Source organism: Vollenhovia emeryi, unplaced genomic scaffold (genome assembly GCF_000949405.1).
Source record: "Vollenhovia emeryi isolate VEMERY1.0 unplaced genomic scaffold, V.emery_V1.0 DF939155.1, whole genome shotgun sequence".
NCBI classification, from domain to species: domain Eukaryota; kingdom Metazoa; phylum Arthropoda; class Insecta; order Hymenoptera; family Formicidae; genus Vollenhovia; species Vollenhovia emeryi.
This window is the reverse complement of record NW_011967211.1, coordinates 726,034-744,973: the sequence shown is the minus strand read 5'-3', so window position 1 is coordinate 744,973 and position 18,940 is coordinate 726,034. Positions and strand designations below refer to the sequence as shown.

The 18,940-nt window shown below is 42.2% G+C and overlaps 1 protein-coding gene across 1 annotated transcript; it reads left to right on the top strand.

The window, feature by feature from the left end:
* The first annotated feature begins 1,099 nt into the window (after nt 1–1,099).
* Nucleotides 1,100–17,628, top strand: LOC105565081. Its single transcript, XM_012017944.1, has 11 exons — nt 1,100–1,162; nt 3,689–4,627; nt 4,701–5,326; nt 6,319–6,505; nt 11,499–11,671; nt 11,950–12,012; nt 12,108–12,235; nt 12,556–12,927; nt 13,965–14,308; nt 14,507–14,773; nt 15,077–17,628. The coding sequence occupies exons 2-11, from the start codon at nt 3,697–3,699 to the stop codon at nt 15,520–15,522; spliced, it is 3,537 nt and encodes a 1,178-aa protein (XP_011873334.1). The 5' UTR covers nt 1,100–1,162; nt 3,689–3,696; the 3' UTR covers nt 15,523–17,628.
* The last annotated feature ends 1,312 nt before the right edge of the window (nt 17,629–18,940 follow it).

The window sequence follows — 18,940 nt, the reverse complement described above, 5'->3', positions numbered from 1 at the left end:
CACGCGGTCGATTCAAGAACCGAATCGGCCGGTTGGTACCGGCACGACTGGTAGGGAGAGACGGATGCCGTGTAACAGTCGGGGCCCTTGGGGCCTCTCTAGCGACTCAAGAGGGGAGAACAGGGGGCAAAGGCACATTCCAAGGCAGAACGGCTGCCAGTGAAGGTGGAAGGCCCCAACACTCTCTCACGATATCCTACTCCGCGTCTCCTCTCCAATTTGTACGCCGTGGCCTCTACCTCGACACAACGAATGTGCGCAAATTTCTCATCGACAAATATCGACATTTTCTTGGCTTCCAAGGAGATTTGCATCCTTCATTTTCCCGCTGTGTCGCCCACGTTTTTGGAACTCGTTGGATTCTGGTGATCGCGTGTGTCTACCTGTGCACGGTGCGTAAATCGTGAACGTTTCGTCAGTTACGCGACGAGAACGTGCAGAAATTGTGCATAGTTATTGCCGTTTGTGATTTATCATGCTACTCGGTGTCATCGAGTTAAATTTTGTGAACGATAAGTGCGCACGATAATCTTTTTGCTTTTATAATTAATCGAAGAAATCGTTAAAATTTATGTAAGATAAAATTCAAGAGTGTTAGTGCTTATTTCGATATAATTCCGAATTTTATTCGAATTAATAAGTTATCACTATTATTTTCCTATTTTTAACTATTTCTGCTTTCAAACGTTCCTTTGTTTATCTGTAGTCCACGGTACAATAATTCATAAAATCAGCGTCTAATCGACATCGCTTTATTAAGAGAGGCTCTGTGTAAATAACCGATTGCTCAGCGAAATTTTCCCGTCGTCAACGAACTCCCGAGACTCTCGCATCTGTTCCACCGGCTCGTTACCCCTCTTGCTCCTCGCCGTGGGACTGCCATGGTCTCTTACGTGACGCTTCATGAAACACTGCAGCCTTGTTAGGCGTTGCATTCATTAACAATTGGGAAGGCAGAGAGAAAGAGAGCGACTTTGGGGCATCCCTCGAAAATGCGCCATCTCGGAATCGCAGAAAGCTGCTCCCAAGGGATAACGAGAAACGAGGACCGTTCGATCGCACAACGGGGCCTTGCATTGTGCGCAGATCTCCGGGCATGCGGAAGGCGGAGCGCGGTCATCGATTGAGAAACAGTGATTGAGAGAATCCGGTCGACTTGCAGGTGAGCGCAAACGACGACGATTATATTTCGATCGTGCTACAGATCACGGCAGGGCTAAGTGCAATCGTGCGATTTCGTAACGCGCGTGCGAAACGCGGGGCTTGTACCGCCGACGAAAAGGTCGTCACTTCTTCTCACGGTCTCGCAACCGCACCGGCGAGTCGTATCGCGAAGAGCGACTGGAGAAACTCTAGATTCACATAATCGATTGTCGTTCGCGGGCCGACAAATAAAAAAACTCGATGGAATTTTATTTCAAACCTTTTTATATGTTACACATATCGCGTAATATTCGCCAGATGGTGATTCTTTTATTTCGCATATGTTAAAATGCTCATCGTGAATGTTATTTTTACGGACATTTCCGTTTGGCGAGTCCCCGACTTAGTTCTGCGATCTCGAGATCACGAGGGCGTTTGATTGATTAAATTCTATCGATTAAAATGGATCAAATTTATAATTATACGAGCATCACAGCGGAATATTTTTTTGTTGTAAGAGCATGCGCGCGATTTTGTCCGAGAGCCAGCGCGACGACCGTCCAGCCAGGCTTTCCTGGATAAGCGAAATTAAATCCACGTGTCGCGGAGATATTCCCATTCTTGCCGACTACATCTCGAGATCATCGAACGACAGAAAAAAAACTTGCGGCGTCCGAGCACAAGCCATCGGCATCGAACTTGACCGTGGCCTTCGGAGTCTTTGCGCTCGTATAACGAGATACGAGGAATGTGAGCGGCCCGGAGTCACTGGCTGTACTTACGAAGACCACTTCGGACTGGTTATAGCAGCTAGATGTCCGATATCGCATGAACTGGACGTGATGTTGGCGCGTAATTAATTTCGCAAAGCAAACTCTTTTGCGCACTTGTTAATTTCTACTCAACTTTTCGTGCAGACGAGCAATACGAATTAATTTCAGTCTCGAGTAATATATAATGTATGTCTAACTTTGATTACGATCCTATGGTTATTAAAATGACCAAATCTTAGCAAATGGAAATCTAACAATGTTAATTACACCTTTTTGTCTATTTCGATTATTAATATTTCTTAAATGTACCCCGAATATTATGCTTCTTTTAAATACAAATAGTTTATTAAAATTGTTGTAAATTGAGAATCTATTGTAGATAACTATTTGTAATAATTTCATTTAATTCGTTTATTAAAATTGCAGTCAGATGTTTTCTCATCTGATGTTTTCTTTCGGTATAACAAACTTACGATTGAGAAATCCGTAACAATTCTTAACGAGATAAACGCGTAATAAAACGCTTCAGTGCCTTCTTGAAGTCTTCACACAATGCTCAGTCGTAAAAGACCACCCCTCTTTTGAAAAGTCACGGCGAACCACTAAAGCCTTTTCAAAGATGTTTATTCAAGTTCGGGGAAAGTCATTGGAAAAGTTTTAACGACGAGTGGTGATAAAGTTTCGCCAGCTTCCGCATCCGACACGGCGCCGTCCGTGGCTCGTCATAATTTAGAGATTTGTCAGTTTCATTAACTAATTTTTGCTAGTAAAAATCTTTTCTATCGTTTTAAAAGTTTTTTCCCTATTATTTTATATTCAGAGAACCTTCATATCAGAATTGGGAATATTTGATGTGTGTCCTAAATTTATTTTAAAATAAATTAACTAATGTTGACTGTTTAATACAGGTTCCAATATTTTCTCTAACGTTCTTAGCCAATTAAAAATTATATATTATATTGTTCAAGAGATCTTTTTAAAACAGTGTGATTTCTTTCTTTATGCCACGCCGATAGAGGTGCATGTCGAATGGTAAAACTAGATTACTGTTATTTAGTAACGGCTCACGTTTTTATTCGATTGCAAATGAACGCAATTCATTACTGTCATACACGCGATAGCTCGAGACAAGGGTTGGCAGAAACGGCGTTGACATACCGGCCGTCTAGATCAGGATCGATGCGTCGAACGATTCACGAGTGCGCGGTGACCGGTATTCCATGTATCGCGACGAGTGGTGGTGCGTTTTGATGTCCCGCATCGTTGCACTTGATAAATCGTTGTATATTACGAAACAGCGGGAGCTACTGCGAGCAACATATAAAAACACAGAACGACTGGGAAGATCCGTCTAGCGAGCACTTTGTTTCACATCTTCTCTTATACATTATGCTACTGACCGATACACTTGTAATTTCTTTGTTATTTCTCAAGGAGAAGTAAGAAGCTATTTACTTTACAAAGTCAACTAGTTTCCAGAATTTCTTTTCTTGTCTACAAAGTGAGAATTTAATCAAAGTGTGTTTTATAAAATTATTTTTATAATTAAGTCACGGGGAGATTTGATTCCACGTTAATGGAATTGGAAGAAGCCGTTAAAGAACGCACGGATGAATGAGAATAAGTAAATTTTCTCAAAAGTTGTGTCGCGTATTCAAAGACGATTCATTGTTAGAATTGTTTACAATGAAGCAACATTTGAACACAGATTGTGAATTTACATCTTACAAAATCAAACTACATGTTTTTTTTCGTACGTTATTTCATTTTAGATGTTAAAATGTCTCAACCAGAATTGATGAGCGATTTGGACGTGCCCGAAAATCCGCAGCATCCCTGTCAGTGTTCCACAATCAACAATATGGACCCCATGAGGACACCGAGGGACAGAATGGAAAGGAATATGAATAGCACCAGGATCTCCAATAGTTCGGATCTCCCACGAAATCTAGAGACCTTACAGAACGTTTTCGAGCCGGTACGAAGATTGGAGAGCCCCCATCAAGATAAATCGCAGATCAGTCTGGATAATACTAGGAACGTCGACCTCCTGGAACATCAAGCGAACATATCATCTAATTCAAGATCCATGAATAGTCAGAATTCGTTGCTGTCTCTTCACGGGCACAATCTCTCGTGTAGTCCTCGTAACTTGGATTTATCGCGCAATCTGGCTTTCGAGGCGGCTCGAAGAGTTCAGGAAAGTTCGACCCTGCAAGACAACCAGCACAGTTTGACCTCGAGTCCTAGTCCCTTGCTGGAGACGGGGCCGAATTTACTTGAGACTACCGGCAAAGAATTAGATAAGCAGTTGGAAGATCACGCCGGCCTGTCGCCGCAGAAGCAGAGCGCCAACAAGGAGAAGCTGAAGAATGTGCAGCAGGTGTTGAATCCTTACCAGCACCATCATGAGACGGTGGAGCGCGGAGTACACGGACACTTTCACGGCGACATACACAGCCACATTCACAAGCACGCCGACAACTTCAGGAACGCGAATCTGGACGAAGGCTTGATGGGCTTTCAGCAACACCAGCGACAGCACACGCATCATCATCATAGTAACGCAAAGACAAATGTTACTCATCATCACGGATCCGGGGTACATCACACACACGCGCAAGGAATAGCCGGGCACCATCATGGAAATCTGGCAACTAGTCTCACCAGCCATGTCCATGGAAATTCTGGTCCTCTGAGCGGATCCGGTTTGTATCTCCCGTTCTCACGATCTTCGCGTATTAATTATTATAGCATATTAATGAGTCGGCTGTTGCGTCGTTCCAGGTTCCATGAATCAAACTAGCTCTGCCACCTCTATCGGACACCATCATCCAACGGCGATGCCTATCGCGGCGACGATGAACCACCTGAACTCCCCCCACAGTCATCATCGGCTCAACGCCGGCTCCAGCTTGGCCCACCATTCAAATCCTGCCTTTCCCAGCGATCATCACGGCGCTTCGGGTGCCCTGAGCGGCGCGTCGTCGAATTCGAGTATGATGAACCACGGTGGTTCGCCCACGGTGCACCGGCACGTGGTCAACGTCAACGGCAGCTTATCGACGACGCCACTGGGTGGTCACCATCACGGCAGCTCGTCGGGCAGTTTAACTGGCCATTCCAGCGTGAACCATCACCACGTCAGCTCCGGCATATCGTGCGAGTCCTCGTCGTCGAACGCTAACACTAGGACGCACAGCAGGTTGGATCACGTCCACGATCATCATCATCACCTGCAATCGGTGCATTCGTTACACGCGAGTCATCCCGATACCAGGTCGAGAGATCGGGCGCCCTCGAGCTTGGATCATCACGGACATCTCCACGGTCATTTGCACAATCACGGCCACCCGCATGGGCAGAGCGACACTAAAAACGCGTCTCTTATGGGCATCGACGCCATTCAGGTATGCAAATCCGGATTATTATGATTTACTTCACATAGAAAAAAAATGAAGCCAAGTTTTCACGATTAGCTCGCGGAGACGCTACACAATTTTTCCTCTCTCCCCCCAGTGTCTCTTATATAATCGTAAAAGGGCCGTTTCAAGAAATTAATTAGATCTAGCGTGATTGCACTTCCATAAATTTTCTTCGTACTTGGCCAAATGAGGAGAATGACTTATGCCACCGTTCCGCCCAGCGGCTCGTATATTCCTAGCCGTTTTTGCTGCCGCATCTGAGAAAATACATGTTCGTGAATCGCCATATCTCTATCCGCGCACGCTTGAGTTACGTTCGCCGTGTCCTGGCCACGCGAGAAGCTATAAATCGTGTACTAAGCAACGGCTCTGCCCTTAGAGCTTATATCAGGAAATATTTTTAGCCGAGGGCCAAATGCGCAGCGCGCGCACACGAATGATTAATGATCGGTGCCCGTTGCAGAGATATTCGAATTTCGCCGCGAGTGCGACAAAAAACATTTTATCGGACATTCTTTACCCATAGGAGTTGATAACAAAGGGTTCGATGGATCACTAATAATCATACGATTCGCACATTGCTCGAATTTACTGACTACGACGTTCGAGAGTTAGGTAGTTAATAATCGAGAAAGAAGAGCGTGGCACCGTATATAATATCTTTCCTCATAACACATGCACACAATGGATTTTTACTGCTCGTAAAAGTTAATTTTTTTTATACCGCTCTTAATATTTATTAACGACTTATCCTTAATACTCTTAACGATCCGATAACGATACATTTCGATGTAGATTGTAGATCAATGCAAGCCTTTATTAGTCGTTGCAGACTTAACGACATGACGCTATTATCACAGCTCGTTAAATATCACTCGTGCATAAGCTTTTCCATCGAATGGTTTCTTCCATTCTATTTTGTCTGATGATCATCGTTGAGCTGTCTTGATGTGGTTTTACGCATTTGAACGTTGTAGGTTTCCGCCCCGACGAAGAACAAGTGTCAATGTCACGTGATGCATTCCGGAGGAAACAACGGAGGAACCGAGGGCGAGAGTGACGGAGGGATCGAAATGGCATCACGAACTCATCAACCTCCCGCACTTCCGCCGCGTCCACCACCGAGACCGACGAGACGTTACGAGACGACCACCACCAGCCAATGTAAGTAACTTATTTCTGTTCCATTTGTATACACGGAGATAATTTTCTCTTAAAATTTAGCCTGAAAATCATGCAATCGTGGGACAACATGACATTTTGAAGAACTTTACAAGAGCCTTTTTATACGTTATCATACCTTTTACTAGTAAAATGTATAGTAAAATTTCAAAAAAATTGTCATTTCTCAAAGTGTCACGTTGTCCCACGGTTACATAATTTTCAGGGTAAATTTTAAGAGGAAATTCCCTCCGTGTGAGTTTTATTTATGGTTGCAATTAACAGATAAGAAGGTACCGGCAAAAATGTATTAAACTCATTTGTACGTTAAACACGTTTCGCAATTATTGCTTAATTCCATTGCGGCTAGGTGTTTCGTAAAATCTCGGAATATAACAATGAGCCTTATTGAGTGATTTATAATATTATCAGAGTCATATTCGGTGTAGGTTCGATATTAATGCGTGCACAATATTTCCCGTACTTGTACGTCGGCAGGAATAGTCGATTCGCGATATGGGTGACATTAACGGCTACTCCATATAACTTAATTTCCATTGGAGATTGAAGTGTCAGGCAGTCGTTGAAACGTCGGACGGCGTTTCCTGAAAATTCACCAAACGATCTCGTCGTCGGCTGGTGGTAGCTCCATCCTATGTCGGACGGTTTCACGATTGTCCCGACAATTGCACTATCAGCCGGATGAGGAGACGACGACGTTGGCGCGCGCGCGCCTTATCAGGCGCGGGTGCGCGTTATCGACGACCACGCGTTAGGTTTCTACCCCGTTCGCTCGGGGAATTGCATCCCTGCATTCCCGCAGAATTGCAACCCCCAACCGCGCCGGGTCGCTCGAATCATCCGGGGGTATATCGACCAGTCGATGCTTGCACCAACCGAGAGTAGGACGATCCTCCCCCGTCGAGGGATGCGAGCGACTTGAAAGCGGACCGATGATACGACAACCACCGCGTTAACGCGACGTGGCGTTTACGTGTTAAGCGTGCAATTGCTTCCCGTTCACTCACGTGAAAAAGAAGCTCCCCGTTTCATCCGGATCTTGTGTGAACTTGACAAATACCACGGCGGCCGCCACCTGTGGGACACATCACAACGTGTCCGCCGCCGACGACTGTGAATTCTCCCGAGTGCACGATCGTCGATACGAGAGCGGATTTTCGTGTCTTAAAAGGAACGGACGGTGGAGATCGACAGGGTGACGACCGGACCGTATTCGGTTTACCGCGTGTTCGTGTGCGAAACTTAGTATCCAATGGCGATGCAATTGAGTATGCAGAAGTCGACGTTAGTAATGATTTCCGATGACGATTATTGAAAGTGAGTTGGCCCAGTCGGAAATGCACGACGAACAGGTGACCTTGGAAAATGGAGAACTCCCATGGTTGACACGTGACCCATGTAGAATGTCGCACACGTATGGCCGAATGACGGCAATGGGACACTTGTTATGTCGAACAATGCTTCTATAAATATTGAGCGGTTGCTTGTAACATCAATTAATTATACGATAATTAGCAATCTTTGTTGAATAATGAAAGACAATCGCCGCATATAATACTGTAACTACTATTTTACGCGTTATTATTATTTTCTTTAATTATGCATTACTCGTTTGATTTGTACGATTTAATTATATCATGTTAGAAAAAACTTGCAGTGCATGACAAATATTTTATAAAGTAATTAACTAGTCAACATTGATGAGCATCAATTAATACAATTCTGAAAATTGACACTATAGTGACATAAAATTAATTCAATTCCAAATTCAGTTCTGAACGATTCAAAGCAATATATAATTCATTCCCGTTCGTCCTATTTTTATTTTCTATAAAATCAATGAAAATAAATGAGCAATTCTATTCTATCTAGCCAAAACTATTCGATGCAGTGGCAAGGTTAAATTGTCGGCGTCGCCATGTGACGGCAAGTGATAAAAACGCAGGAATGAACCCGCGGGATTGTTGAAGATTGTCGTGAGCTGACGCAAAGCGACCCGAGGAAGATGGATGGCTATCCGGTGCTCCAAATAGTGCGTTGCCGCCTCGGAACGGAAATGCAGATGGACAACCAGTGCTGTCCGTTGCCGGTGATGGCACACTCGCACTCGCACTTGCCGCATCCGGCGAATCACGCGCACTTCCCGAGGCCGCATTATCCGCAACCCCGTGGTACGCGCCGACAAGACCCCTTTCGCTTATCAGCCACCCCTTTTTGCGCTCCCTTTGTGCACTCGTGTGCACGCTTATTAATAGGCACCTCGTGACGCTGTCTTAAGGCAAGGTCAAAGGTTGTGGCGCCTCGCTCTTTCAACGCACCCGTGAGGCGCTGGATTTTTACAATATATTTTAAGACTGATAATTTAAAATAACTAAGTCATCAATCTACGATACATTTTGTTGGAAGTTAGTTGCAGTTAATAAACTTTAAACGATGTCTTTCTATAATTTCTTTTTATCGAAGAAAGAATGGCTGATTGCGTGTCTTATCTAGGGTATGCGATGGAATAATTTGAGACAGCCTCTGATATCAAACTTCGTTTCTGTCTGTACCTTCTTACCATTAGACAAACGTCAGACTGCAAATTTTCTGAACGATTATTACTGATATATATACAGTGTCCTAAAATTCGCGAATCAAAATAGCATAGCAAGAAAGTCGTCGAAAAAATAAATTAAAAAGTTATTTACCATTTTTCGTTCCGAGCAGTAGTTTTTTTTAGATAAAAAGGTTCAAAACAGGCCAATCATACATTACGGTTGAATGGAAACCTGTCCGTGATGTTAATGCACTAACACTATCGACGCGCGACTCACGGACAGGTTTCCATTCAACCGTAATGTATGATTGGCCTGTTTTGAACCTTTTTATCTAAAAAAAAACTACTGCTCGGAACGAAAAATGGTAAATAACTTTTTAATTTATTTTTTCGGCGACTTTCTTGCTATGGTATTTTGATTCGCGAATTTCAGGACACCCTGTATATTACTAGGCCGAATATTAGTAGTACGAGTTGTCGATATATTGACTATTTGTGCCGTACATGAAATATTTTTAGCTGTATGGCACTGATAGGAATATTTACAATTTTTCAGATCGTTGCATATTTGTATGACGCCGACTTAAAGAAGTGGCACGAGATTGAATCTTTTGTTCCGTTTCTATATTTGCGCTAGCTACAAAGAATTTCAGATATTCCGTTATACACGTAACATTTGTAGCTTTACAATCTCGCACACAAAGATCAAAATTACCCAAAACAAACACGAAATATTTCGTTCCCGACCAATTTGGAGCGGAATTTTTCTCGGACGTAAATATTAGGCAGGTAGTAGGCGTGCTGTGACAGGTCAAAGGCTAGAAATTGTATTACGCCCACGGAAAACCGCAGAGCTCATCAATTTCCCAACCGTGGGTATTCTAGAAAGTGGAATGTGCGTACATTTCGACGTCAATGTTACCGATTTCTCATCATTCTTCTCGGAAACGTGAAAACGGTGGATTCACCCTCCGGAGAATCCAAGAGCAGTTTTCTTAAAAGGAACCATCGGACTTTTTCCCTCCCTAAGAATTTCCACTCCGTAAATTTTATATCCCGCCTTTTTGAACGGTAGATTAGGATCAGAGACGCATCACGCTCCATGCATTTCTTAAAGATATTTTTGTCGCAACCCCTGCTTGGAGAAAACATACAGCGAATCTCTCCCCGGATCTCAAACCGTCTTTTCATTGGACTTTTATCTCGGAAGATTCTTTCAAATTTTACCCGATACATTTTCCGCTGAAAGCAAATGTAAATTTTTGACAAACATGATTTCTGCTGTTTGTAGAAACATTTTACGGCTACATTTTTAACTGCGCTCGCGCTCAAATATTTCCGTATTTAATCTTCAAACATTTTTCGTTCGTGAACGACACACCCGATCGAGAAAAAAATCCGAGAGAGCCCTTCTGAAACTGGGAATATTAGCACATTGTCTTCAGAGCTGCGCGGTATATTGACGCTTGAGAATTTATTGAGAGAGAACTTGCAACTACGGTCGGCGCACTGGACTCAATAGGAACCTTTGACAATGGAAGTCGAACCCGGATGCCGTCAAACGGAGTAACACAGCTGCGTTGAACGTTACAAAAGCAGCGTCGTAGGCATTCCCCAACGTGGCCGCGATAGAAACGGAAATACAATTGGCGGTTTCTGAGTTTTCACGAGATAGGCGACGATTGAAATTTATTCGTCCAATATTTTTGGACGAGCAAATCGCAGCGCCACGTATCGGTTCGATTCAGATTATTCTCCCCTTCACTCCCTTTCAATTAGTTCGCAAGATTTAGCATTTTTGCGATTGTAATCATCTGTCATGTGTCCGCAACGGTCTATCCGATGGCCCTAAATGCTGTCCTTGGAGCAACTATCGACCTTTCCGAGAGAAATCCCAGTAGGAGTGACCGTGCTGGATCCTCGGTTAGCGGGATAATGATTGTCCTCGCGTGAGAACCTAACAGCCGTAGTCCTGATCTGGTCACAATGAGAAACGTGCCGCGAGCGAAATTCCTCGAATATCCGTAGACGGCGATTACCCTGAAACTCACGTTGATATTCGCGTTTCGATAATGCACCGTCGGCGGGACCAAAATTAACTGCAGCCTTGACATCACGCGGACTTACGATCCGCGTCATCGATAGCCAAGTGCTCCTCGCGAGGCATTTAATTTTTATATCTAGAACTGGACAGGACCTTTGCCGCGAAGCGAATTTAGCGAATCGAAGGTACCTTGTAAACTGTGCGAAGATTAATTCGCTCTTAAAAGACAGTCCGACCGATGAATTCTCGGGAAGAAAGTCGCGACGATCGAGCGGGCCTGCAAATTGATTTAGATGGCCGTAATCTTGCGCTCGTTATCAAGATATCGGCATCCCGTGCACGCGCGGGGCTTTTTACTGGTGCGATTAGAATTTCATGGATCGGTTTTGCAGGTCACACCGGCGAAGGTGGCTGCTGCAAGAAGTACGTCGTCCTCTGCTACCTCTGCGGCGGATTGAGTGCGGCGGTCGGCAGCCTTTTTTTGGCGGTGCACGCGGTCCTCTCGGCCCACACGGACAGTCTAGCGCTCTTCGAAACCGTGCCGTCTTACATTCCTGGTATTATGGTGAGAGGCAAAAATCAATCGGTCGTATTGCCAAATGCGTCTTGGCGTGCCAATATCCATTCTGATGGTTGTATGCAAAAACACTAATGTATCGAGCTGCGGCATCGAGTGAATTAACAACAACGCACGGCAAAGTTCTTTTAATTTCACGAGTGCTTTCGCACGGCGAATACGCAATGCGTAATAATTGCTTTATTCCGTTCAATTGCCACGTGGACAGTAATACACGAAGATCGCACGCGCGAATTTAATAGCGAATAATAAATTTGCCGTTTCAGCTGATCCTGATGGGTTTCTTCACAATGCTGCTAGCTAGACGAAAGCACAGATACGGACTTCTGGTAAGTCTCGCCGCGTAAACTTTTCGTCCCCGCGGGGGAGAGCCGTCATTGCCGCTGACAGTTCTGCTATTAAACTGGGTTTATAACTTTTGCAGATGAAAGTCTGCGGTTCCGTGGGAGTGGTGTGCGCGCTGGTATGCGTACTCGTCACCGTCACGACTACGGTAGTTCACATGTCCCGATTGCAGAATCTCCGCGAGTGCGTTTACACTGCGCGCGCGAGGTACGTGTATATCCCTCTCTCGTTTATATATCCCAGAAGAGATTACGATCGTAAAGTGGCAAAGCGCGCCTCGGTGTCATTACGAAACAGCCGTATAGTTTGTGAAGGGAGTAATGTCTCGTATTATTATGAAAATTTAATCCCTCCGGTACGCACAGCGAAAGTCTCTCTCGCGGAAGTGTCGGATAGCGAGATAAATCTTTCTTCATTTACTCAAATGCCCTGAAAATGTCACGCGGGAGTATCGATCATTTTCCAATCGTAAACAAATGTCGCACGAACGTTAATTTGAAGCCTCCGTGTGATGATGGTTCGTACAGATCGTGCACGTGTTACGGCGCACCGGCATCGAAGGGAGATCCCGGTGTGCTGTTCGAGGGAACGCCTCACTGCGAGGCTGTGCACGGCGCGTTGTCGGACTGCCTGAGGGCCCTCTTCGGCGTCTCGGTCGCCGGTATACTGGCCTGCATATTCTCGTGCATGCTCGTGTACCAATTGCTGAGCCACGAAAAGAAGAAGATGTACTGGGAGCAGTTGGAGCTGAGATGCAGATCGCTGTACGGCCAGGGCGCCGCCGTGGGACCGTCGGCCGGGTCCTGCGGATGCTGCAACGATTGCGGGGGTGCGAACCCGTGGTGGGCCCAGACACCCGGCAATTTATACACCCCGAATCCTGATATGGCGCCGTCCCGGTAAGTAAAATAGTACACTGACAAAAATGTCCGATTAAATGTAATCGGATAATCCAATTACACAATAGCAATTACAATCAAACAAAATGCGGCCACATTAAAGCTATATTCAATAAATCTAATAGGTTTTTGACTCGATATCAATATTCGATAATAACGATTGCTGCGTGTATTTAATGGAACTGATAGGCTTCATAAAAAAAAACAGTTAAGTGCAATAACTATTTAAAATTAAACCAACTAATGCATTCCCGTTTCTGCATTGTGTTCTGACAATTCGTTAATATATACTATTGATTAAAACGGCATTTCTCTCGGCTTTCGATATTTACAAAAAGATTTTCCAAGTCTCGGGTATGCATTGCGAACGACGCGCCCTTTGAAGTCTACTTTTATTCGCAAAAGGCACGAACTGGCAATAAAACGCGCAGCCACGCACGTCAATTGGTTTTAAAGTACACCAGTACAGAGGCACGACTCAGTCAGTAGATATTTCTCTGAACACTGTATCCAACGAGATACCAGTCTGGTCTGGCATCGATCCCGGGAGTTCCGCAAAAGGAAGGATAAAAGAAGATTATATTTGTATTGTGCACATACACGATTCTCAAATCAGTTCGCGGGCCGTCAAAACTGTTGAAGAACAATATTTCGTAGTAAATACGATAAGACGATACTTTCATCGATGCAATATATGAATAATTTATTTTTACGATAAAAATATACAAAAGTTTTCCAGAAAACGAAATCTTAAAACGTATTGGGAAACATCGCAAATATTTTCCTTCAATTTTAGTTAGGTGATTCAAAATCGATAGGAACCAAGAATGCCTAAAATACTACATCTTATAAAATAATAATTTACTGTACTTCACTTTCCAATTGTTTCCACAGAGATAAAAAAAGTTAATAAAAATGATTGATATGTGTAATGTCTAAATGTATTTAAAATGTGAAATAAATTTGGACAAAGGTTGTTTTTAGAAATACAAGAGAATCTATAAATTTGCTATTAACATATTGTCTTTCTTCCCTAGGAGATGGCGATTACCTTGGTCGAGATCGAGAGGTCCAGCACCGAGCCCAGATTCGAATTACGGCTTTCACACGCAAACACGACCAACGGAAACCAATGTGGAGAGCGGAACCGGCCCCTACAGTGTCTTTAACTCGCAGTCGAGTGGTCCTTACTCCGTTTTAAATGCTCCGAATGCCCCATACACACCGAGCACCGCGTCCTACAGTGTTTTGGAAACTCCAGTGCCATTGTGGGGACCGCCACCTCCGTACAGCGATCCTAACAGTCCCGCCAGACGACCGCAAATGACCGAATCGAGAGCCAGAATTGCCAAGAGAATGGATAACTTCGAAAATAACGAAGGTAAAATGTCAATTGGGACAAGCGCTTTTTAACAAGAGCTAAACAATTAATTGTTAAAATAATATTATCAATTAAGAATGAATGTAATTAATTAAGAAAAACAAAACACACATATACATAACAAATTGACAATTTAGTAATTTTTAAATAATGAATATTAGAAATTCAGCTTTTTTGCTTTTTTTCCCCCGAAATTAGATCATAGATCGAGACCTGCGAAACGTCCTTCTGATAATTATGAGAATGCCGAGGAGATCTCTAACAGCACGGATCCTGAGGGCGGGAACGAGGGGACCATCAAAGGTAGGAGAGTCAGGAAACCTTTGAAAGGCGTGGAAAATGGGGCATTTCAACAAGAAGCAAATCCCGGCTCGAAACAGTCCGAGAGCGAACTATATTTCGGTGACGTGTCATCGTGCTGCGGACCCGAGAGTAGTTATTACGATCTAGCTGTGGAAAAAGAAGGTACATATTAAAATTCTACTTCACGACTGTGTAATATTTCTTGTCGTAAAAATTCTATGAGACTTATTAATCACATTTATCCAGCTGGAGATGAATGTCTCTTTTTATAATGAAATTTTAAATGTATAATCACGAATATATCGTCTTTCATTATCGAATGTTTTTACGCAGGAATATTCTTATTCGCAGAAAAATCCTGGATTTAACTTGAAGAATTATTTATTTCTAAATTATTCATTTCCAAGGTAAAAACATTTCCTACGATATATTTTTGCATGTTTGGTAGTCTTGCATTTTTTACAGGTGCCGAACGTTCGGAAGATGTAGACTATCTTACGACCAGGCTAAACAAGCGTCAACTGTCGAAGAGATCTCGATTGCCTCTTCCTTTGCCTGCGGACAACGGCAACATTCCTTGTGACAATTATGCGAACAGCGACGAGCCGAGAAGTGCGAGGGGTCCATTCCTCGCTCCCGACGCTCAATACGAGGTGATTCAACAAGGTCGTTACTCCTATTACGGGTCGAAGGATGACGAGGAGCTGCAGGAGGGTCCGACGAGTTCCAATTACTTCCGGGAGGACGAGAATGAGAGGGGAGGACGTGAAAGGGATTATAGGGATTACAGAAATAGTCAGGAAGAGGAAACTCCACAGTGTTGTTTGAGCGATTCAACGACTCTGGATTCTGGTTGGCAAAGCGGAGAACAACAGCAATCCGATGATAATGTTCGGCCGGTGAACGTGTGATCTTAGACTCGTAAGATTATTAGCGAAAACGACGTGGGTGACGAGCGACCATCGATTTTGTGCGGGAAAATGTTACACGAAAACAATTAAATCTAAATAACGAAGAAAAATGCGCGACAATAGTTTCTGATCTGTGAATAATTTAGATCGATCGTATGTACTTCTTAGCTAAACAAAGCGAGTGATTGAAATGATTGGGATCTAACTCTTTGAACTTAATTGACGGATAGAGAACATGGCGATAATGTTTGAGCAGATAAGGTCCTAGTCGCATTAGTAGGTTCGCTTTTAAAAAGCGTAGCTGAACTTAATTAAACTTGATGCACTAAATTTAAATAATGCAGTGTGAACCTTGGAATATAGTCCGCGCATCAAGTTATCGTATCGATTTCTCTCCCGAAACAAGAAGAATTGCTAACGGAGCTAATTTAAAGACAGTATTTCGCATCTTTAAATAAATTAAGCATTCATGAATGTGACGCACGACAAATTTCGTTTCCGTAAATAGCAGTTATTTAATAGCTATTAATTTTATCTTCGATATTTATCCATTAAACGACTATACATATTCTTATTTCTTCGTATTAACACAAATCTTTTTAATTCGACGTCATTTACGCGATTGATGACGAATTGTATCGATGCCATAGACAGCACAAGATTAATGAACAGACTTTAGTGATAATTTGTAGTAATAAAAATTATAATAACGTAAAACACAAGCGCTAATCTCGATTTGGGCGAGAAAGGACTACCATTAATTCCTCTCGTAAGAAGCTTGCCAGTTTAATATAATCTATACGTATAAATTTTTTTTAAATTGAAGAGTAGACGCGATGCAAGTAGAATACGATCAAGTGATAATTTATATTAATCCTCGATAAAATGAAGTGATGTGAACAATTAAAGCTTGTGCCGCATTGAAGGTGCAGGTGAAGATTCATTGTGTTCAGCATTAGTTGTGCATCAACGATCATGACGGATGGAGTGAATTTAAAGCAACTTGATCATTTATAACATGATCAACTGTTAATCACGTAGGACGAATTCGCGGCAAATTCTGTGTATTTTTGCTAATTGCAATGTTGCTCGTGTTGCTCGTGTTGCTCGCAGTAATAAATAATATTATTGAGTGTTAAGTATAACCGAAAAATTATTTACGATGTGAGAACGAATGAGGACGGAGTGAGAGGGAATGAATGGAAGAATATTAGTTTTATAATACGGATTTGTTTATTAAAAATATATATATTCATCGAACGTATGATTACTTTACTAGAAAGACGTTTGCCTTATTAGTTATTCATTTATTATTTTGTATTATTTATTGCATTTGTCTTGGCAATATTGTATTTTTACCTGACGTTCTCCTAAAACTCTTTTATCCATTGTATTATACATTGGAATTAGAATTGTCAGTCTACAATTGTTTTTTTTTTTTGGTTAGATATGCGATAGATACCATGTACAAAAGTGCTTTACTCTTGCCATTACGTGTTAGCTGTAATTCTTAAATGATCACTGACTATCTTTGAGACATTAACAATCGAACATGTTCGTAACCATAAGAAATATATTCATGATAAGAGTTTAAATTTTTTTGCATTTAAAAAATCGTCTTATTGTCATTCATAATTCGGATTTATTTCTTAAAATCTTATATGCGCGACTGAAACGTTTCATTCCATGCTTTTCTATCAATTCACAATTTTATGCAAATCTTTTATACGATGATCGTTTGTTATCAATGCTTATTGATGAATGACTTCTTAAAATATTGCGCCGTTACGGTAGCGAGCACTCGCTTTCAGAATCACAATTCAGGTGGACCAAGGACAATATAGAGAGATCAATCAAACTAATTAGCGATTAGAATACTCGTCGGTTGTCTATTTTCGTTATCGGCCGCTCGAGATATAAAGGTGAATAAAATGCATATTTTATCATTCGGAAGCGACATAGTCAGATTGTAGCGCATGTAGCTTAATGCCATTTAAGTGAATAAAGTGTACCTTAAGGGCGAGCCGCGAGTCGTAGTAAGTCCGATGCGCCATCGAACAATGTACTTGACAATGATTAAGGAATAAAGAATGATTTTGTGAAGCACGCTGCGCGCAATACGATGTGAGCCTCTCCTTAAACCGCGGTTTGTTCTTCACATTGTCACACAAATTATTCGATATGTGATTGATGTGATAAGCCAAGGCAGAAATCCCATTGCATGCTAAGCGTACGTGTAAATCATATGACAGAAATAATAATATTTATCTCGGAGTAGGTTTTCTCGTAATATTTGCCGCAAATACAATATCTCTTTTGTAACTTATTTAAATTTATGCAGTGCGAAAGCCGGCGAGCGCGAATGCAATTTCGTGTACGCGGATAAACGAAAAGAATGTGGCTTCTGAGGTGGTGTTGCTAGTGTAACGTACATAGTTTCCTTAACGAATTCCGGTAGCCTCGTTGGCCGATATCGGATTGTTTAATATGTCGTAACAGGTCATTACACTCTCACAATGTGTATATAAATGAAAACGACGCGTGGCACGTAATGAAAGAACATAATGGACTAAACAATGTAGGAGATTAATAATTGACATAACTGGCAAATTAAAATTTAAGATGCGATTTTTTAACTGTGAGACGCGCAGTGTTTACGAGTTGAAAATTACATTCCTTAGGAAATGTTGCAGTCTTATTAACACATCGCGTAATCAGCGTGCATACGTTAATTAATCAACTTCATTACTAAAACTATTGTCAGATAAACTGCCAAGATAAACGAGATATATTTAATACTAATATTAATTACTTTTCCACTATTAAACAAATGACTAAAGTTTCCTTTACGTGAGAATAAAATGTAACTTGGTATCGCATCGCAAGTCGTACGAAATTTCGTAGAACTTCCGGAGCTAAAAGTGTTCTATAGACATCGTCACAGGTTGTTAAGCAGTAACGTATACGAGATTTATATCACGCACTGCATGTCAAATGTTTTTGTACCGTACGATGGAGCGCTTAATTAATCAGACGAGTACATCCGTACGAAATTCAATAAATAACGTTGCGATTATCGTGGATAAATGTGGAGCGACGACGGCTTTAAATAATTAGCTTATGTAAATAGTTCAGCTTCTGTAAGTAAATGGCAGTTAACTGTTCTCGATCGAAAACCCAGTTGGAAAGTATTTACAGAACACGTAGTCAATTGCTTTCATCCGGTTGCAGTACGATTTAATATGTTAATTAACCGACCTTTAACTGTGAGAAAATTTACTTTTAACACAGACGACAGTCCGATATAATAAATAGTAATAAACATAATTATTATCTCGTATGCTCGTTGTTGAAACGTTTCTAATCAACTTTATATTTGAACACGAATCGACACATTCTTATCAAACATATTAATGCA

What these genes read in the sequence shown, in the direction of transcription:
- LOC105565081 (XM_012017944.1), top strand. Translation starts at nt 3,697, where the DNA reads ATGTCTCAACCAGAATTGATGAGCGATTTGGACGTGCCCGAAAATCCG. An exon ending in AGCACAGATACGGACTTCTG is followed by an intron (nt 12,013 to 12,107) that starts GTAAGTCTCGCC and finishes TAACTTTTGCAG; the next exon opens with ATGAAAGTCTGCGGTTCCGT. An exon ending in CCTGATATGGCGCCGTCCCG is followed by an intron (nt 12,928 to 13,964) that starts GTAAGTAAAATA and finishes TTTCTTCCCTAG; the next exon opens with GAGATGGCGATTACCTTGGT.